The sequence below is a fragment of the Sylvia atricapilla genome, chromosome 1 (assembly GCF_009819655.1).
Source record: "Sylvia atricapilla isolate bSylAtr1 chromosome 1, bSylAtr1.pri, whole genome shotgun sequence".
Taxonomy (NCBI): domain Eukaryota; kingdom Metazoa; phylum Chordata; class Aves; order Passeriformes; family Sylviidae; genus Sylvia; species Sylvia atricapilla.
Window position 1 is genome coordinate 131,252,413 of NC_089140.1, and position 22,469 is coordinate 131,274,881.

At 37.7% G+C, this 22,469-nt stretch overlaps 1 protein-coding gene across 1 annotated transcript in view; it reads left to right on the forward strand.

Annotated features, from left to right (window-relative positions):
• The window catches only part of VPS13B (vacuolar protein sorting 13 homolog B), a 429,788-nt gene that overhangs the window by 13,797 nt on the left and 393,522 nt on the right, over nucleotides 1–22,469 (forward strand). Inside the window, exon 4 of the mRNA XM_066334019.1 lies at nucleotides 5,976–6,020. Within this exon, the coding sequence (XP_066190116.1) occupies nucleotides 5,976–6,020 (45 nt within the window). The remainder of the gene's footprint in view (nucleotides 1–5,975; nucleotides 6,021–22,469) is intronic.

The window sequence follows — 22,469 nt, forward strand, 5'->3', positions numbered from 1 at the left end:
TGTGGAAGTCCTGCCACTGCCCTTGTGTTGCTTCAGTCTGAATACCTGTCTTGTTTACCTGAATGCCTATTAATGTGTTTCCAATTTTTGTTTGTTTTCATGTGAATTTGCTAGTATATTTCTGTTTGAGTCCTTTTCGGGTCTAACTAATGGTGATTTCAAATGTCTGAAACTGATTACTGTGAAAGGTATGAGAGATCTTGCTTGATTCTTTCTGTGCTTATTCCTGGCTCCTAGGACATCTTTCAGTGTTGTTGTTATCTACAGGCAAAGATAGTGTGGCACTTCTGACCTAATGCTATTGCTTATTCTGGGGGAATGAACCTTGCTTTTAGATGTTTCTGGTAAAGAACAAGATTTGTATAGTAAGCACTTCTGCTTTCTGGTCTGTGCAATCCTGGATGAAATCTTCAACAGCTGTGCTGTCCCTAAGTCCTGAGAACGCCCACAGGGACAAAGCATAGTAAGCTGTCCCAGTATCTTGAGGACAGCTGTGACTTTATGTGAGAAGGAACCGACTGGGGAGATGCTTTTCTGAGCAGCCAAACAGTGGATGACCGAACAAGAGATGGAATGTATGAGTGCTTAGGTACAGTGCTCAGTGTCAGGCACATTTACTGTGATAGCAGGTTCAAGGACAGTAAAAGCAGTTGTAAATATAGTTGGGACTGTGTTCTTGCAAGGAGCTTAGATTTTGAATGCAGTTCTTGTCAAGAAAATCTTTTGATGCTGTCAAAACAGTTAACAGTCTTGATGATCTTAAAAAGGTCCTTTCCAACATAAATGATTCTATGATTCTGAAATCGGGTTGGTCATTATTACAAAAGGTATTAAGAATGTATAACATAGTGATTTTTAATACCTTTTTATTGTTCAAATGAATGCACTTTGCGTGTTGTGAAGAGAAAACAAGGTGAGGATATGGCCCTGTGTTGATAAAGGTGTTGGAAGTTAAGGAAGCTGCCAGGAGCTCTGTGTAGTTACAGTTTTCTCTTCAGTTCCTGTAGCAGCCTGAGCAATAGTACCTAGAGAGCAAACGTTGCCTTTTCTCATCTTGATTTCTGAACAGGATCTCTGTGTACCTCTGTGGTGGTGTTCAGATCAAGTTTGTGATTTTGAACAAATCTCCTGGCTGTTCAGGCTTAGTGTGCTTTGACCTCTGTTACAGGATTGTCTCAGAACTGATGGACTGGATACCTTTTTGGTCAAACTACCATTCTCCTAGAGCACATTAAAAGGAAAATGTGCCGTGGCTGTTAATTGAAATGAGAAGAGCTGTCTTGTGTGAGTTGGTAATAGAATCAATATCCTGTGATCACCAGGCATGGTGTATCTCACACTGGAGCACAGTGAATCCTGTGAAATGAGTGTCTTTTTTTTTTTTTTTTTTTTCCCCAGAAGCTGTTCTGGCAGTCTAGGTTCAGAAAGCCTATATCTAACACTTAATGCCTGCTTGTTTGCTTTTCATAGTTAGTGTGTCTGTGACATCTCACAAAACATCTAATTATGGAAATGTGGAAGCACCACTTTTTCCGCTCCTCTTCTCCTTTGTGAAAGCACATCCCTCTAGTGCCCTCTGAAGCTGTAGAAAATTGCATGTTCTTCTTATCCAAGAGGTCAGAAAAGGGTTTGTTAGGAAAGTGGAATCTGAGCTTCCAAAATAATAGATTTCCATCAGTCTGTTAATTTTTATAATTATTTAAGTAGCAAGCCTTCTGCAAGCCCTCTGGAATTGCTTTCTCAGAATGTAATCTCACTCAAACTAGAAGAAAAAGGAAAGCTGTCTGTGGTGGTCAAGCAGGTCCCATATTACAGGCGAAGACCAGTGCTTGATATCTATGTATTTTGCACTGATAGGAGACAGCAAATTAATGCTCACTCATATTCTATTTCCAGCAATGTTTTGAACTCTCTATCAACAGTAGAACATTCTGATGTGAGATTATTTGTCAAGAAGACTTCAGTGTAAATGGAAGAATTTTAGGCATATGAGGATGCAGTGATACCTTAATAGGGAAGGTAATGGATGCTGGCACAACCAAGCAGTGCAGCTGTAATTCAGATTGTCAATGAAATTTCTTTCTTAGGCATTGTGGTGGGCTGACCCTGGATGGCTGTCAGGTGCCCAGCAGAGAGCTCTGTCACTCCCCTGCTCAGCTAGACAAGAGAGAAGATGCAATGAAAGGCTCATGTGTTGAGCTAAAGATAGGGGCAGATCATTCACCAGTTACTATCAAGGGCAAAACAGACTTGACCTGGGGAAATTGATTAAATATTTTACCAATCATATCAGAGTAGGATAATGAAAAGTAAACCTAAATATTAAAAATACCTTCCCCCACCACTCCCATCTGCCTTGGCTTTACTCTATTCCTGATTTTCTACCTCCTCTTGCCAGTGGCACAGGGAAAAGTGGGTGGGATTTGGGTTAGTTTACCACACTGCTGCTGCTTGCTTCTTAGTGGAAAGACTTCTCTCTCTGCTCCAGAGTGGGATCTCTCCCACGAGGGACAGTCCTCCACAAACCTCTCTAATGTGAGTCCTTCCCATAGCTTGCAGTTCTTCATGAACTGCTCCAGTGTGGGTCTCTTCCATGGGGTGCAGTTCTTCAGGAAAAGCCCAAGGGATAACAAGTCCTGCCAGCAAACTTGCTCCATTGTGGTCCCCTCTCCCCATGAATCCACAGGACTGCCAGGAGCCTTCTCCAGTGTGGGCTTTGCATGGTGTCACAGCTTCCTTCAGGCATCCACCTGCTCTGGTGTGGGGTCCTTCACAGCATGCAGGCAGATGTCTGCTCCACCATGGGCTGCAGGGGCATAGCTCCTTCACCATGAGCTGCAAGGGGAGTCTCTGCTCCATGCCTGGAGCACATCTTCCCTATCTTTCACTGGCCTTGGTGTCTTCAGGGTTCTTTAGCTCCCATGTCCTTATTTCTCTCTACTCTGGCTGTAATTGCTTCTGTTCAATAGTTTCGTCTTTTTTCCATCTTAAATCTGTTATCTGATATGTATCACTGATGGCCTTGGCCAGTGCCAGGTTTGTCTTGGAGCTGGCACTGCCTCCATCAGACATAAGGGAAGCTTCTAGCAACTTCTCACAAAGCCACCCCTGTAGATCCCTGCTACCAAAACCTTGCCCCGCAAACTCAGTCCAGGCATGAACCAGTGAAGTCCTTTTGTCCTTACTAACAAGCCTCAAAGTTATAGTCTCATTATCTTGCATAGGCACTTCATACTTTTTTTGATGTTTATTTTGTGCTCCCATGTACTGTACAATCAATTGCAGTACTGGTAGACAACGAGAAGGTTCTGCTTTTCACATTTTGGAAGTAAAGCTCAAATTCCTGATGTCTTGTTCTTTCTCTTGCCTGAACCATCTTTCTAAACTGGTGGTTTTCTTCGGTTTGCAAAAAATGATTTAAAGACAGCCCTCATAATGCAGTGCTGGTAGCTAAAAAGCTAACTTGACATGGCTGAATTATTTTTTAGCTGCCATCTCAGTGGAGAATTGCTGTTTAAAAACAACTCTTTTTCAGAATTAATAATGCCTGCCAACTGTTGGGGTTTGGTTGCTGTTCAAGGCCTCAGGTTCCCTAGCTGCCTCGCCATAATTCATAATACTTCAATCTTTTAGTACACTAATGCAGTTGGTTTGTCTTAGGCTGACTAGGCATCTTGTCATCTATCCTAAGTTCCCTTTTTGCTATTCTATAATTTAAGTATTTAGAATTAAGAATTGTTTGAGGTTTTTTATTAGTATTTGAGTATATTGGCTTAGACTGGCTCTTTGCCTTTTTGAAGATGTCAGCTGTGTGTTGGGAAACATGCCCTTGCCAAAAAGGAAATAACATTTTTCAAGTTTTAAACAACTTATTGCCCTCCAAAAAACCAGTTTAATTGTCCTTTAAATTCAAGAAGGACCAGAAATATATTTACTTATGTGTAAATGTGGATTATATACATTAATATCTCAATTCTTTGTACACAGTGTAGATGAACTTTCTTTTAACTGCCAAATCAGTGCCCCAGGTTTGGGGTCTGATGTCTTTTTTTAAATGCATGTGTGGTGCTGGTACTGTACCTCAGTGTATGACCTTTCTATAGGCTGTTGAGAAGCTTTACAGCTGCAGAGACAGCAGCTTCAATTTTCTTCCTTTAGCTGGTAAAGTTTGAGGCAGCCAGACTGAAGTGTGCATATCATGCAATCGAAAGCTCTTCTGTAGCCCACTCTGACTTGCCATAGTGTCCCAAGTATATTGACAAAAGTAGGCACAAAAGAATTTGTATCACATTTATGGTGTTGTTAGCTTAGTACTAGACACTTGTTTGGAGCATGACGTCTGAAGTTTGTTTGTCTTATGTAGAACCTCAGTTGGAATTCTCTTTCTCAAGTAGCAAAGGGTAATGGGGATGAGTGTAGTAGGTGAAGGAATACTGAGGCACCTAAATGGACAGATGGGTTAGGTGAGAAGAGATTAAAGAAAACTGATGGATGTGAAGTCACCCCAAGACAGGAAGTAGGTTTTTTTGGGGTAGTGACGGTGATCCTTTAAGCTTTCATATATTCACAGGTAATTCTAGATAGATTGTTTAATCAGGTGAGGGTAGTATGCTTACATGAAGAACTCCACTTGTTTGCTTTGGAGCACCTGACTAGCTGAGAAATATCTCACTTATTTTGGTGGGACCTTTTTAGGATGCCGTATTTTGGAAAAAAGTAATCCTGATTTTAGATGTGTTGGAGTAGTTTTCCATGTATGTATATTCTTTTGGGAATCCTGCATAGGGCTGAATTTATTGGATCTGTCATAGTATTTCAGACCTAGTAGTTTAATATGTTATTATTTTCTCCTATGCTTTGAAAAAATATTTTCAAAGCAGATTACTAAAAGACAGTTATTGCATGGTTTTGTTCTAAAATAGATATGGATATGGGGCTTGCTGTTTTCTGGATCAACTTGTATTTCAACAGAAATCAGTGCTTTATGTGACATATGTTTTGGATTTGTACTTTTTAAAAGCCTTGTTCTTTTGGGCAGACACTCTTAAGTTAATCTGTGGTACTCAGTACTTTATTTTTCTTTAATTCCCCTATTTTTTCCTTATCCTGTTCTTTTATGTATGTTGGGTTTATTTAAAATACTTAAACTGTGGGCACTGACTTCTTAGTTAGATTTCTCCTTTCTACTTAGAATTCCAGTTTGACTATAATTGGGCTTTGACTCTTGGCTGTAGAAGTTGATTCCTCTTCTTTCTGGAATCTTTTCACTCATCCACATGTTGTGTGAGCATCCTTGTCTGATCAGTCTCATTCCACTAATTTCCACTAAATTACATATTGAGTAGCTTTCAGCTGACCTACTGAACTGATCTTTCTGAACTATAGCCAGTGCTTTATTTTTTTCCAAGAATTGTGTTTTGGAACTAGAGAGTGTCCAAGACCTGGTGTCTATATTGCAATGCCATGCCAATGCACTTGGCATTTTTAACATTGGCAACTCAACATAGAAAGTGAAGCAGCAGAATGGGTTCATCTTCAAAGCTGGGTTGTTTGGGAAATAGCATGGTAGAACTTCAAATAGAACCTCAAAATTTAGTTTTGAGTCAATAAATTTTTATAAACATGTTTGGTTTTTTTTCCCCAATAGTCTCTTTGCTGATGGAAAGTATTTATTTTCATTTGCTGAAAGTTTAAGTGCTATGAGCTTGTTGCACATGGGCTACTGCTTCTAAAAACAAGAGATAGATAGCAACCTATAAGAATTTTCCTGAACTGGATTGTATTAGAATTGGAGATTTGTTGGCATAGAAGGTGCCAGCTGTGTTTGAGAGTGTGTTCTGACTGAGGCATTAGTTCCCCATTAGTTGTGGAAACTGTTATATTGTTGAACATACTGTTACCAAATAGGGCACAAGTAACAGTCAACCCATTTATCTGTCTCCCTCCCACTCCCTATCTTATTTTCACTTCCACAGCATTCTCTAAAACTGATTCTAGAATTTGACTGCAACTTGCCACTGGTAAGTCATGTTCCATTTAGAAAAGAAAAGAAAAATTGGAAATCAAATTATGTAAGTCAAGAGCTTTTTGACCCCCAGATATGCACACTTCTCTTTATTCGTGCACGTGAAAACTAATAAACCTATGCCAAATGCTTGTGTTAACAAGATAAGTATTATTTGTTTTAACCAAAAGCAGGTGCTTCTCTTCTCAGCATGAGGCATCTTGTTTCTGTGCTCATCTCTGTATGAATTCTGGCCCACAAGACAATTTCACTCCAGTAAGCTGCCTCTTACACCTTTTGACACCTAAAATCTGTGATTATCCCACTTTGCCTGTGAAGTAGTTCAAATGTTGACAGTTCAGTAGTGTTGCCCATGTGGAGGGGAAGAGTGTTTGTCTTGGAGGAGGCCCATGTTCCTCCTTTTACTCGTTTAAAACTGTAGTTCCTTATTTTCTACTTTGTAGTTCTAGATTGCTTTGCCTGGGGGATTGTGATGTTCCTTAGCACATGAGGAAGCAGCAACCCCACGTACCTGTTGCACTGCACTGCTACAGGAGCTTGTTCTTGAGAAGTACCTTTGTGTGGGTATATATATGTGTGTCTGTGTATTTATGCCTGTTAAAGTCAACTTTCCATCTGACTTATTTCATTATTGCTTGATAGCAAGAAGGAGCAGCTAGGGCAGGAAATCTGGATTGCGCCCAGTACATTGCAAACAGTTGTTTTGCACTGGCTATAGTTTCATGTCAATCCAGTTAGTAAGGCAGTGAGAGCAGGCAAGGGCCATGTCCTGATTGCTTTGTGGGCAGGCACTGTCACCCAGCTGAATGGTAGTTAATGTGTATTTAATTTGCTTGCCTCAAACAAAACCATTTTTTTTCTGGAGTTCTTTAATGGACCCATCTTCACACATTCTGTGATCACTAGGAAACTGCAGACCTCAGATTATTTTATACTACATACTACAGCTGTATTCTAGAAAGTTCAAGAGTATGAATGTTATAAAGCAAATTGCCTGAATATGCTGTGTGGAGAGATGAGCTTTCTACATAAGAGGTTTCTAGCCTGCAAAATGAACTTGGAAGCTGAATGTCAGGTTGAGCTCCTGGCAGAGTACCAGTTAGAAAGTGCATTGTTGAAATGTAAATAATAGTTTTGTTCCGTACCAGCTATGAAATATCCAGTAATTTTTTGATGGAATGGCTGTGCTGCTAGGGAACTGAAGGGATTGCATACAGTAAACCAACATTATAGCAAGGAAATAGATGGCATAATTTAAATATTAAAGCTAATGCAGCATTGACTGATTTAACTTGTATTTTAGAACTGTAGAGTATGTTGTGGGTCTCAAAGTCATGGATTTGAATGTGAATGCAATGGAATTGCTTTTGGTGTGGCTTAATATGCTATATTTCTGGAAAAAAATTCCAAAGAGTCAACAAGTTAGGTAAAAAAACCCCTACTAGTACATAACTAATGCTAGTGATTTGCATATGCTTATATATTTCAGTTTACCTTTGTTAAGATGTTTACTGCTTCTGGGATGTGTGAGTTCAAAGAGGGTTTGTGTGTCTAGGAACATGAATTTAATAAGATCTACTTTGAGTGATCATGTTCAAGAAAACTTTGTCAAACTGTCACCTTTTAGTACTTCCAAAAGGTTTGTCATATGTCATTTTGTATGTCGTACTTTTATTATCACATCAAAATTAGCTGGAAAAACAGCTCTTCTTGCCAGAAACATGTGTTAATACATAATGATTTTTGAAATATATGAGTAACCTAAATGCCAACTCTTAGAAAGATAATTACAAGTGTTTTGTTGGTAAGTTCGTGTTGTGAGACTATACATAGAGACAGAGAGGGGGGTGATATGCAGGTGATATCCTGCAGTGTACTGCAGGATAGTTCTGGCCAGGAAACTAACTGAATTGGTCTGTGCTAGCCAGCCAGCAGATCTGTTCCTCCCTGCCACAATTCTTTTACTTCCCTTTGGTATGTACTAAGCATTTGGAGAGCAGAAGCTGGCATATCACTGATGAGACTCAACTTGCGTTTGCTGTTAGGCAGCTCAGGGTTTAAACCTATACCAGCTGCTTTTAGAAGAGGGCTACCAGAGGATGTCTTCGCTGTTCATGGTGGTGCACCAGGTAGAAAGGGTTGTTTGGTCTATTTTTTGCTGTGGTTAATTCAGTAAATTAGTATTTGGGAGTGATCTCATGGTAGGTACTCCTAAATTTTGGAAAGGAACCCATTTGCACTGGAACAGAGACTGACAATGATTTCTGCAATATAAGAGTTGAAACTCAGATACCACAGCATTGCTGATGTATGTTCCAGTAAATAGGTTTACTAGGAGAAATAAAATTACTAATATGTCAATGGTGTATTTGTTTTTATGAAGTACAGAGGACCTGTTCTGATGTGTAGATATAAGTGTAGATTCATGTGTACATTGTGTAGATTCTGATGTGTAGTTGTATAAAGTAGAAAGATTAAGAGTAATCCCTGTCCATTTACTGATCTTTATTCAACTTTTTCCTTGACCTACTTACAGCAAGGAAATGTAATGCCAATAGTCAGTGTCTTTGTTCCCAGGTACAGGGAGAAAGGGTTTCTATATCATCTTTGGCATAATTCCTAGAAGTTTAGGGTCATATTCTGATTCAGATTTCCCGGTGTAGGCCTGGACTGCTTCAATTGATTTACTTTGGAATAATTCCAGATTTGTCCCAATCCAGCTGACATCAAATCAGAACCCTACAATCCAACTTTGTTTCATGTAGTTGGGTGAAGAGTTTGGATTTCTGTGGTTTAATGGAGAATGAGCTGAGGTAATGCGTTTAAAAATATTTCCTTGGAGAGGAAGTAGGTTTTCCTCATTTGTTGATAGATTAAAGCATAGATAAATTTGTTGGAATGTGTTTTAGCTCCTCATTACAGCAGAACCTACTATTTGAGAATGGTCATGATTACAGATTTTGTAGTGGAAAAATCCTGCAATTTTTTCACCTTTGGTAAAAGGATCTTAAAATTCCAAAAGACAGAATACTCTTAATTCTTTCAGTACAAAGCATACTTTGGAATTATAGCTTGCTCTTTTTGGAAGGAGTAGTATTTTCTCTGAAAGCATATAATTGAATTATAAATTCTTTGATACAACTTAAGCAAAAGAATTCCCTTTACTCACCTATTGCTTGTGACTTACCTCTGCAATACCTGTGCTTGAAGAGTGGTCCCTGCTAAATAATTTTGATGCACAGCTGATGTAGATTGTGTTTTGTTTTGAACACTTACGGATAAAAATAGGTTCAATCCAGGTGAGCTTCACTTCTTCCAAAAGAATGGGTAAATATTCAGGTTTAAATGTGTGTTTTCTTTTCTAAGGAAAAGTCATTGTCTTCCCTCTTTACAGGCCATAGAATGTGAGAGAAATTGCACTGTGTTATTGGAGAAATTGTATTGTGTTATTAATACTCTGGACCATCCAACTGTTATAAAAGCATGAATGTAAATATAAATGCAATTTCAAATGTAAGTATTTATTTCTTTGCCTCTGGAGAAAATTGAACAAACTTCATTCCTCTATTGAGAAATATGATTTTTTTTTTCTTCCCTCTCCTCTGGCATGTTTGTTTAGTGGTTCTGCCAATGACTTGCTAAGAAACCATGTTCTGAGGCCCTCAGCTTGGCTTCAAGAGATCCTTTTGCCTTCCTTTACTTGTGCAAAGGTCTACAGAGCTCAGAGTGCTATGAGGTTATGCTTAATTTTCAGTTGAAGTCCTTATGTATTGCACCTAATTGGAAGATGAACAATGCAAAGCTGCTTTTCCCTTTTTATTTTATATATGTGAATCATGCTTCTGGAAGATTGTTACATAAAGGGTCCTATTGATTTGAGTTATTCAATTTGCAAGTATTTTCAGTTAAAGCTGAAAATGTCTTTTAGTTTCATTAGATATCAAAGCCTGTTAGGCCTGCTAACCTCTCAAAGTTACTTGGTGTTTCAAATTAGTTTAGGGTTTCTGGAAATTAATTAACAGCTGCTGTAGCGGCAGTAATATGTGATTACTTAGAATTCAGCCTGAAGATCATTAGTCCTGGTATTCTAGAAGTGTGTTGGTAATGTGGGACTACTTTTCAAAGAGCTGCAGTGTTTTTTTAATGCAGTTCTAGGAGGTGAGAGGCCTCCTGATCAGTGCAATCAGTGTTGCTCTGCTGTCAGCTATGGGGAGCACAGTCGACAGCAGTGTTTCAGTCCTAGCATGGGTGGGCTGCTCTCAGGTTTGTTTTTCATTCCCAGTGGCAGGAGAGTGTCATATTTCACAGCTTCTGGAACACTTTCTTTAGGTGAGTATCATCTGGATTGTGTTGTATATGTGTGTAGATCTGTGCCTTCTGGAAGTCTCTGCCTTCCTGTATCTCTACTGGATTCCAGGTGTTTAAGCTTTCTACCCTGCAGATTTACCCAGCAGTGCCTGGTGAAGACCTGAGAAAGAAGGCAGACCAGGAGTGTGCTGCTGACTCCATACAACTCATTCAGCCTGTTCTTGATGATGATCTTCACATATGTTCCTCAGATGTGGACACTGATGATGTTGTGGGATAAAGGCATTGTGCTGGCAGTGGGAAGTGGACATCTTTCCTGGAAGCTCTTCAACCCTTTTCCCAGCATGCATTTAAAGATGGGCTTATTATATGATGGGGGAGAGGCTACAAGCCCCCTAGATAAAATGACTGTGGGGAGCAGACTGCCTGCTTCACTGCAGTCATCTGGTGTGCAGCTGAGGTTCTTAGGAGAGGCGGCCAAAGGGAACGAGCTAGATGAATTGTCCTGCCACATTGCATATGGCCTGTGGGTTATAAGTTGTTCATCGTAGATATTTGCTTATGATCCTTAAGAACATTAAGATTTTGCAGTAAAACTTTAGAAAAATACTTAACAGCATGAAAGAAATCTGCTTAAGCCACAATGAACTCTAATGCTTTTTACCAGCCTTTCACAAAGAGAGAGCATCTGGTGGACAGAATAGATCAGAGTCCTAAATGCATGTGCTGGTGGTTTCATTGTCATCAACAGACATTACATTTTTGTTGATTTATTTTGTGCAATGACTAAAACTTCATTTCCTGCTCTGTTAAGGATGTTCTACTTTGCTTGACTTGTACAAAAATGAAGTATGGTTGTTGTATCCATATAAAAGTTGAAAGCAATTGTGTGGCATGGAGTTAATGGTGGACATATCTTTTATGTAGTTACGAGTGTGCACCAGTTCTTTTCATCTGAAATCCTCTAGTTGTTGCTGATGCTAAATCTTCTGCAGTTAACTTTCCCTTCTCAGGACCGTAATCAAAAGGTCAAGATACTATAATCTATTCTTAATTTATTGCATATCAAAGAGTATTCCTCTCATAAATGTGGCTTATAAAACTGTAGTTTATTACCCATATACCAATTGTTTAAGCACTTCTGTTCTAAGTCAAATAAAACCAAGTGAACTGTGCATATAGTTGTAGGAAAGTCAGAGATTCAGTTCTACTGGTGTCTGTATAACTCATCAGCTTGAAAAAAGAATATGCTATAGCTGCTCAGTCATTTAACTTCTGGCATTTTTGATGCAAATATGGTGTTTTTAGTGCCTCTTTTTTTCTTGGGGAAAAAAAAATCCCAAACGAGATACTGCATTTGGAACAGCACAGGGCAATATTTTCCTGCTTGTCAAAGCAGGGCCCTTACATTTTTGGTCGTACTCAGTATTGAGCTGTATGTAATTGAACTGCTCCTCTGTGGGTGTAGCTTGGATGCCTGGTTCTCTGCTCTGGACTGTGCTCCTGGCTGTGTTTCCTCAGCAGCGTTGCTGTTGTCTTCTCTGAAGTGCCTAATAAGGTACATGAGTCCTCTGGCTAGAGGACACCACCAGGGAGATTTTCTTTAGAGGGAGAGAACTGACTATGCTCAGATCTTGGGTGTCTTGTGGCCACATTTTTTTTCCAGGTGGATGTTTTCTTGTGTGTGAAACAGCAGAGTGCTTTCATCAGACAGAATAAAGTTGTGCTGCTTTCAGGAACATTGGAAAACTTCATTTGAAAGAGAAATAAAAAAATACAAATTTTCAGAAATCTGGAAGTGAACTTTTGTGCTTCTAACTAAGTATTTCTTTTTCCACCACTTTCATCTTGATCATGTACTAAAAGCAAGTATCAAGGCTATGAGACCTCAAGGGCGTGACTCAGTGAATTGGGAGGGACAGACTTGCCTCAGAATTGCCAGCTCATGAGCACTCATTTTCCCTTTGCCTGTGCTGGACCTGGCTAGAGGTTGATGATTCTGGCCCAGATTCTTAGTTTAGGATGCAGTTATAAGATTCTGACTCTATTTAAAGGTAAACTGCAGCTAATTTGAAACAAATACTAAATGTCTTTCCACATTATTAAACCAATCTGATGGTTATACTAATGCCAAGATCCTATCCTGTCCATGGAACCAGTGGGACTGATAGGAGTTCTGTGGGTGTTACTTGTTAATAGAATATGGATTCTGGTTCTTGAAGTATTTTTTATATTCTGCTGACACTGGCATTTCATTATTTCAGATTTAATGGGCTTCTGAGTTCACCTTAGTAGAGAACAATCTAAAATGCTCCTTTCTCATCTTTTGTTGCAAACAACTGGTAGATGGTTTGTTGGTTCCAGTATAAATGATGCAGTTGCTGTGAGGAGATAGAAAGCTGAAGGAATTGCAGCTAGCAGTTATAAAGAGATCCCCTGCTTGTGAGATTCCACTCTAACAGGAGCATTAAGGAAGCGTGGTGTGGTGGGATTGTGCTTTTCAGAGGGTAGTGTCCTTCCTTCAAGTTTGTCCTGTCCTGCTTTGGTTCAAAACAGCATCACACATACATGTTCCATTCTTACTACTTCTTTTTCATCATCTTAAAATGATCTTAGTGGTTAAGTTATTTTTTTTTCTGTCCTAGCATTTTTGATATCTGACCTGTAAGCTTTGCCCACCTAAAAGGTTTAGTGTATGACATTTTACATTTTATGACTGTAATATTCTTGGATATCTTTACCTGGTTAAAATTCCAGACAGTGATACTTGTGTCTTTAACAGGTCACAGTCTATTATTTTATAGTTTTGCCTTTTCTTTTGGGAAAAAAAAAATAAAATTCTTGGATTTGTGTAAAGTGTTGTGTATAACAATCTCATATAGGCAGAAAGCAAGGACATACTTAAGTGAGTGGTCTGCTCTTTCAGTTTTCATTCCTGTCTCTAAGTGATTTATAAAGTAGCCTTGTAAACACATTAAGGTCATAATAGCATTAAAACTTCCTTTGTACCTGATTTTTTTCATCATTGAACTGTCTTGTAATGAATTCAGGTGGTGTGATCCTGTCATTTGTGCTGACTTGATATAACTTCTTGCATTTAATATTTATTTCTGTTCTTGAATATAAATTCATGTCAGTTTTACTGCTGTTACTGAGTAAGAAATGGTTTTATTCATGCAAAATCATCCCCTTTTTTTCCTGCAATTTAAGAAACACAAGTATATTCCCAAACATATAATTTGCTTTGCTCTGGTTTTGGTTCACTGCAGTGTGTGCAGCCTGTTCAAAAAAATCTGTTCTGGTACTGAAGGCACCGTGTATGTAAAAGCAAATACTGAAGTGTGGTGCTGCTTGGTTTTAACTATATACCGATTATTTGGTAAAGATTCTAGATGAGCAGCAGAAAAGTCTTGCATGGTGTGGAGATTTTTTAATAATTTTTTCTTGCACTGCTGTTTCAGATCTTGTTTTAGCAGTGGTAGAGAGCAGGCAGGAAGATGTGGAAGGGAGTAGGACAGGAATGCTTATTGCCATGCAGGTCGGCTCATGTATATTGCAGTTTGGTAGGCTATGACATTATCCAAATTAAGAGATCTCTCAGGCGGTTTCTCAGGCAGTTAAACCTATTTTCAACTTTCTCTTCACCATGTACTTCGCATCACCACTTGCTGTCATACTTGCTGCTTTGTAAGGTGCTGTTCTGCTGCTCAGCTTATTCTTTGCCTTTGCAGACTCCCCTTCCCTGCTTCAACCACTTCTTTGGTTTAACAAACCCACAGTGCTTCAATTGCTGCTTCATTTTGAATGTTAATATAGATTTATTGGAGCTATTGCATAATTGATTTTGTTTTAAATAAAGGAGTGTGAGATACGAGTAGTATAAGCAGGTTCCCCATCAGAAACCCAACCCTTATAAGCTTCTGCAGTCCTGAACCAGTTGCTATAAATATTTGCTCTATTCAAAATACTGATCTAAACTAGGCTGAAAATTAGCATAGTAGTTGATTAGAAGACAAAGGTAACTTTTTCCAATTCTTACAGTAGTTGGAAATACTATTTCTTCAAGATTAATGAGTTTCAAGGATTGACAAGTATTATCTGAAAAACTAAGTTGTATAGTACTGTCTCTTTGAGTTAGTTTTTCGTGATAAAAATTCAATTTTGGTTTCTATTTGGATGAATCTCATAATTTAAAAAAAGTGAACACTTGCACTCTTTCCTGTGGGAGTTTCAAAGTACTTTCATTTAGTTTGGTTGCAGAGATAGTGTGCATGGAGATTTTTGACGTTGGTATTTTTTCTGGCAGTAAAAATGCAAATAATAGTCTTTATCATACTTCTGCTTATAAATGAAATTGTTCATAAACTCTAACATTAATAAGTTTTTAATGAATACCAGCTTATTTTAGGAAAAATTCCCTTTTCTTTACCCTCTTGGGAATGCTACTTTTGTCATGTTTTTCTGTTTATTCTTTTGGGAGCTTTAATTTCCGAAAATGTTACTTCATGTTCTGTTTAAATATTTGATGTTTTATCTGAAGATTCTCATATATATCTGTAAAACCGCTTTATACTCTCACTAGAATCTTAAATATTTAAGACTCAGATCAATCCATTGCTGGAATGTCATGCCATTTATGATCCATTTTATTAAGCCATTGCTTTCCCAAGTCTGTTAATTAAAACTGCCCCTTTCATGAGAACAAAGCTATATACTCCATTTAACATAGAGAGTGGTCATTTGTAATATGAATTTAAATGACCATGGCGATGTCCATGTCACTCCACTGTTATTTTTTTGCTATAGTCTAAGACTTGGAGAAAAAACTGATTAGCAATAATGTACCTTGAAATTTGAGTGAAAAGAGGGCTCACATTGTGGTTTTGGTGGTTTGTTTGTTTTTGTGTGTGAGGCTGCAGATATTATGTCCCCACACATTGAGTTACATTTTCAGTAAATCAGTTCTTTTATTCCTGTGTAACAGCAGCTGAGACGATCTTCTAGCTACATGTAAGTTGGTGGAAAAGTCCCTAATGCAACTGATGAGCTTACCAAATTTTGAAACTATAGTCTCTAGTGCTATAGTCTCTATAGTCTATATATAGAAACTATAGTCTCTACAGAAATTCAGAGGCAATGCTCTGGGGTTTAGAGTCTGTTCTATTGAACCTAGTTCCCTGTTGGTGTTTGCTATGTGGACACCTCATTTTCATTCTTACTGGGGCCAGGCGCTGTCTTTTGTAGGGTGTGCAGAAGGCTGCTTGTCACTGTAGGAGATCAGCTGAGGGACAGCAGTGTTGCTGCTTCACTGCCCTTGCTGTAGCTGCTGAGAAGTCTGCCATGTCATTGTCCCCCAAGGCTGCCCATCTCACCCCCGCTGTCCATGGCCCTTCCCTCACCTTGTCTGTGGCCCAGCAGCTTCTCCCATTGTCACAACTTGTGTAGTTCAGTAGCTTTACCCAGTGTGTTTCATTGCTGTGATAAGTATTGCTCTTAATGAAATTCTGAAACCAATAGTTTGCTTGGCTAGGGATTAATTTGAAAGTACTTAACCATTTTAATTCTGTACTTAGTGACATTTACACAGAATACCATGTGGGTAACAGGTAGATTTCACGATTCTCTGAGGGGCATGGTGTGCTATAGCTGGTTTTGTTGTACTCTTATTCAATAAAATATTTTACTGAATATCTCATAACAAGCTGCTGTTATACACTCATGGTGGTATTTTGTAATATTGCAACAATAATCCACCTGTTTGGATTTCAGCAAAATGCTCATTGAATTTAGTTTCCTCACACTATTTTCCCCCAACCTACCACCCTGAGTTAGAGAATGTCTCAAATCTGCTTGAGAGGTAATACTGAGAATCAAAGCTCCTTCCTCTAGAAATAAAGTGCGAGAGGAAGAAAAGGAAAAGCCAAACCTTGCTCTGTATGTCGAGGTAACAGATACCTTTCACTGCTTATCTGAAATGCTCTGACATAGCTTCTTCATTCTACTTACATTGTCTCGTGGTTCTGTTGCATCCAGTTCTTCCTGATGTGTCTGAGGTGCACACTGGCATCTGGTTTCTGTGGGATATAAAGATGGTTTAAAAGGTACTCATCTAAATTACTGTACATTAGTGTGGGGAGAAACCTGTTTCCAATAAATTTTATGGGTCTTGCAGTATTTAATATGTATCTAGTAATAGCTATGTATATAATTGCCTTTATATGATCAAAATATGTTATTGGACGTACTTTTACATTCAGATGCCAAATTAAAATTTACTGTCAAATGTGAGTAAGGTTTTTTTTTTCCATTTAATAATGCTGGAACTAAGATCTACCACTAGGTACAGTTCCACTTAGTATTTTGTAGTTGATTGAAGTATTGCTGCAAGATGTTAATGGGAATTTTCTCATGCTCCTTGGTTTGGCTATTGTTCAGAGACCAGTTTTCATAACTTCATCCAAACTATTTCAGTAAACTTATATATCATATATATCATAAGCCAGTTGGTAAATTATGATCCCTTTAAAAACCTTATAGAGGCAACCACGCATTTGAGTTTGACATAGCAGAAGAGATATATCAGAGAATATGGGCAATGTCTTCTGCTTTTCTTTTCTTTCTTAGGTTAAGCCAAGGGATTGGTCATGCTATGGCTTGCACTCTTTGAAAGCTATATATTTTTTTTTTGTATTGAAGATGCTGTTTTTAAAAAGTAGCTTGCTTTTTGTTTTTGTCATTTTGCTTTCATTTTCCTTTGTATTTTGTCATCCTAGTGGTATCTCACTTATATTTCTGATCATCTTCTAGTTTTGCCACTATTTTTTTTTTGGCACTATTCAGTAGTCAAGATTGGAATAAATTATTGAAAAAGCTTCCTGCTGTCTTGAATGAATAGGATTTTAACATTAATGGGAGCTTTTGGATCATCTAATATGATTTTCATACAAGAAGGTGTCTATAAATTGAACTAATTTTCTCTGCTATTTAGGGTTACCCAAGTCATATTTCTTCTGTGGGCTAAAATATGGCACCAAAAATTTATATAATGGTGCCTGTAAAAGCATTTCTTGGGTAGACTTAAAAAGCATTTTTTAAAGCTTGTTCAGGATGGTTGTGGGCTAAGCAGCCCTAGGAAACTGAACATCTCCTTGCATACTTGGAAGTATAAGAGAAAACTTGCTCATGTTGATTTTATGATTCTCTTTGATGTGTATACTGGTGCAGGGCTGGTGCTCTGGGCTAATGGCACTTGCAGTAGGGGAACAATGTGAGACTATAATATGGAAGGCAAAAATAGTGTACTTCCCACTTTCCCCTCCTGTCACTGGGGAAGAGAGGAAGCTCTTGTGTTTTGAACTTAACACAGAGGTTGGAACACCTCAAGTTGACAATTTTAACAGCAGTAAGGCTAGGGAAGGACTCAACTGGTCTAGTGGTCTGTGGCTGGTATCTGCTTTGAGATATTAGATGAGTTATATATTGTTTGGTTATATGAATATGGGTAGCTAGGTGGACTTAGCATAATGGAGTGTATTAAACCAAGTGTAAAATTTGCATAAGAGTAGTGAGGGACGGAATAAAGGGAGTGGAGACCAGAAAAGAAGAGAGAATTATGCTGGTGCTGCTCCAGTTCTCTGGGATGTGACATGCACCATCTATTTCTGCATATTTGTTTCCTCGGCACTGTGTGGGACATGGCCAGTTTTTAGACTCAAAGAGCAGCTCTTGGAGTTTTTGTTCAATTCAACTGAAAAAACCCATTCCTTTTCAGTGCTTTGTCTTTCTTTCCTGCAGTTTTGTCTTCCATGCTGCTGATGCAGCAGTCAGCAAAAATTCCTTTTGGAGGCCCTCAATTTTTGGGACTTTTGGAGTTGAGTTTAGAGGTGGTTAAAATATTTTTGTGAGGATTTATTCTTGTTCAGAAAACTTAAAATATGCAGATGTTCTGTGTAAGAGAAATGTTCCCCTCATTGGAGGTCTTTTTTCCTTTGGGAGAGAACCCCAAGCTACTGCTAGGATTTATTCTCCGTGGTTGCTTTCTGCAGCTGTAAATCAGAATTGATAAGGAAAGAGTGATAAAGTACAGAACCTTGAAACTTGGTGATTCCCAGCCTTTTCTATGTGTCTGCTTTAGCCTTCAAGATCTTTTCAGATTTTAGGAATGTGCAAACAATGAAAATGGTCCCTGTCTGTAAATGTCTTGATGTGACGTCTTGAAAATTAGTGCTGTGCTCTTTATTTCAACATATCAGTCGAGGTTACGTGTTGTAATCAGCAATCTACATTGATCAAAACTCTCTGAAAGTGAACAGCTGCTGTCTATGTTCATCTTTAGCACCTAATTGCAGTGTAAAACTTTTATTCTAGAAAAAAACCCACTTGGCCTATTGTGGAGGAATTAAGAAATGCATTTAGTCTTCTGCTATGTCACATCATGCCTGTTAGGTCTGGAGAGATTTTGTGCTTGGAGTATAAGAAGTCTTCAGTTTGATACAAGAAGAATGTATTATTAAATATCCAAACACATTTCTGTTCTGATGGACCTAAAATGATGTAGTGGTGAAGACGGCTTGCATTGTAAAAGAAAAATCAAAGTTCTACTTGTTTTTCTAAACCAAGCAATTCTTACTTAATAAATGTGCTTTTAATTGTATGCTTTTAGCACTTTTTTACTAGACTAAAAAAAATCTAAAATGTCTATACAGTTTAAAAACCCCAATCAGGCAGGAAAATTTTTCACGCCGAAGTGTCATTTTGAATGGAGGGAATAAACAATCCAGGTAACGATCTTTAATTTACAGGCTTAATTATGAAAAGTTGTGGATGCTGGTTGCAGCAGTAACAGGCAAAACTTTCTCCCTGACCTAAAACATACAACATGCAAAATTTTGATTAGATACTAAGATTCTTCTCTAGCTGAGTAGAACACTGTGAATACCATGGACAGATATAACTTATTTAATACTTCTCACAAAAAACATTGATACACTATTTTGCGAAGTCAGTTACAGGAACACAGATTACTTGTAAAAAATGTGCTGTATTTGGGATCTCTATGTTTCTTCTCTTAAATCTATTTTGCATGCTTGGATCTAGGGGAAAAACTGTATTATGAATTTTGTCCATGAAGATAGTTAAGGGATATTTTGTTCATGGAAGAAATTGTTAAACAATGTCTTTATAGATAATGATATTAGATATCTGACTCTTCAAGCAAAATTTTATGAATATGTAAGTATACATGCAGAAACTCATATGTAACTCTGTTGGTCTGGCTATAAGTGTATCTACACATACTGTGTGTATATTAGTATCTTATTTATATACTACACTGATGAGCATTGCCAAAATACCTTAATGAAATAATCTTTTTTTGAAAGTGATTAAGGACTGTAATATAGTACATTTGCAAATAGGAGCGAGAGTTAATGGTAGGCAAGTGTGCACATAATGTGATTATAATTCTGCCACAAAAGAAGAGTAGAAGTGGAAGTATCCTTGGGTTTTATGTGACATATTAAGTTTTAGTTGGAGAACACACTTTGGTATCTGCATCTGTATGTCTATATGAAGTACTCATAACTTAAATTTGTAGATAACTTTGACTTTGACATTTATGGTCAAAAGATTTATAAGGAGTTAAATGATAGTACTGTGACTAGAGTTTTTTTATGTCATCTAGAGTTTTTATGAAAATTGTAAACTTATACATATATTTGATAACTTTAAAATACCTTATATTATGCTTTGGCATGAACCTTTGGCTTCATAATACAATTACTCTTTTTTCTTCATCTATGTTGTTACTAATGTATTTTTCAGAGAGCTACTGGACAGTTGTCTATCTCAAGTATTGCATCTCTTTTTTTTAGCCACATTGAAATTGCAACTTTTAAATTTTATTTTACAATAATTTTTATGTATTTTTTTGACTTAAACCAAATTTTTTTCATTCTAATGATTGTTGGAGTATGGAACAGCTTAAAAAAAGAATACCTGTGGATAAAAAACCTGCTTTTCGTCATTTGCTACAAATATTGACCCACATGTAATTGTGCCTGTGTGCTTTCACAGGGGAAGCAGGGTTAGGATGAAATTCAAACTGCCACGTGGTGTTTCCAGAAATGCAAAAAGTCGCAATGTAGGGAGCATGGTCAGTACATTTAAAAACATGGATGTTTAGAAATCCTTGTGTGACTGTGTTACGACTCATATTAGTGAGATGCACTGCCACAATCATGTCCTGTGGTAATTCCTTAATATGCAGTATATTGTTTCTTTGAAACCTTTTATTACTGCTTACCATCTGATTTTGGGACTCACATGCACAAAAAGAACTACTTTGGCACTCAATGCTTCAGTATTTGTTCAGTGTGAAGTGGAGGTTTGTGGTTCTTTGCATCCTGCGTTCTTTGCCAGGAAATTTGGAAATAAGAATGTGCAGGCCTGTTAACTATATGAAAGCTAGATGCATTTTTTCTTATAAAGTATAGAACAAATATTTAATTTCTTTGCTCAGTGAATCATGAACTTGTGTTCCTCTCACAACAGTAAGTCATGAGAGTGCTTATATGGCAAGATTTCAGAATAAAGCATGACTTAAAGTGATGTGCTTTAGAACTTTGCATTTCCAAAGCACTTTAGAAATCTGTATGTGTCAGTACTTTTTGTTGAACAAAAATATTTTTTAAAAGTCTATTTGGATAGTTATTTTAATGGTATGTAAGATAGGTTTAGAAGTGATAGTTGCAGTTTCCAACTTTGTTCAGTTTACTCTGTGAGACACAGGGTAAAGATTGAGTCTGCTGTTTGAGGGAGAGGGAAGAGAGTAGTGAGGAGACCTGCCTGGATGGAGTAGATTGAGGGTGTCTGGTGGATTCAGGAGTGAAAGGACCATGGTGTGTGCCACAGGAGGGTGCTAAAGCATGAACGTGATCCCTGGGTGATTTCCGTGGGTGGATGATCCTTGATTGTCCTTGTCCTTAAATTACTGGTATTATCTAAAGTTTACAGAAAGACTTACTTACAAAGTGAGAGATTTGTCTTGTGACTAATGAAGTTATCTGTTGCAGTTATCTGTTTTCAGGACTGCAGATAAAAAGCGTCAGCCAAGAAAAGCTCTCTTTTAGTTTGACATGACTGCATTTACATAAATTCATAGTAATTTGAATAGTACACTTTTGGTTAGTTTTTGAAGGTGCTACAACTATCCACCACTGTAACCAGTATATACCATGTAAAATAAGTGTTAGCGAAACCTGAAGGAGTTGATAAGTTAATGGTATGTTACTTGTGATTACTTTTGTCAAACTTAAATTTATGAAACAGATCTCACAATGTAAACTAATAGATAAAATCACGAAGAATTAATGATCCAAGAGAATATTTCTGTGAGTTTAATTTCTTTTTTAACTTTTTATTTCTTGGCTGATGTTATTCAGTAGTTTTGTTACAGATGTTGTTCCATGTTTTGATTTGAAACAAGATACAGTATTTTCTTCTTCCTCACTAAATGCTCCCTGGGCTTTCCTTCTTGGCATTAAGTGAGATTAGAGGATATTTCCAAGCTTTTTTTACTTTCCCACATACATATTTTTTCCCCCAAGTTGTTTTCAATCTTATTTCTCCATCCTGTTGTCCAGTTTTTAATTTCTTCCTGTTGCACGTGGCTGGAGTTGCAGTTGAGCACAAACAGTAACAGTCCTGTCTTCCTAACTCCTTTCAGAATGTTTGTTTTGTTCTCTTGGGCACTCCATTTCTTTCTGACTCTCACTTTCCTAGCTCCTTTTAAATGTATCCTTACTCTTTCATTGCTACTTTGACCAAGGATAAAAAATACTTTCCATTCAAAATGATTGGCACAGATTTGGAAGAAGGTGGGGTTTTTTTAAATTTGATGTTAAAAGTCATCCCTTTAGTTAGTATTAAGAAAGGTATATTTGAATTCTGAGTGTTGAAATTTGTGTAAGGAAGTGACATGAGGATGGTGTTCACTGGAAAGAATAACAAATGTTGAGTCCTGGTATAGAGTCCATGCTGGCTGAGAGGAGGCACACTGTATTTTAAATTAACCACTGTGATAAAAAAAATTACACATTATGTTATAATATAGACATCTTTTGTAAAACTTTGCAAC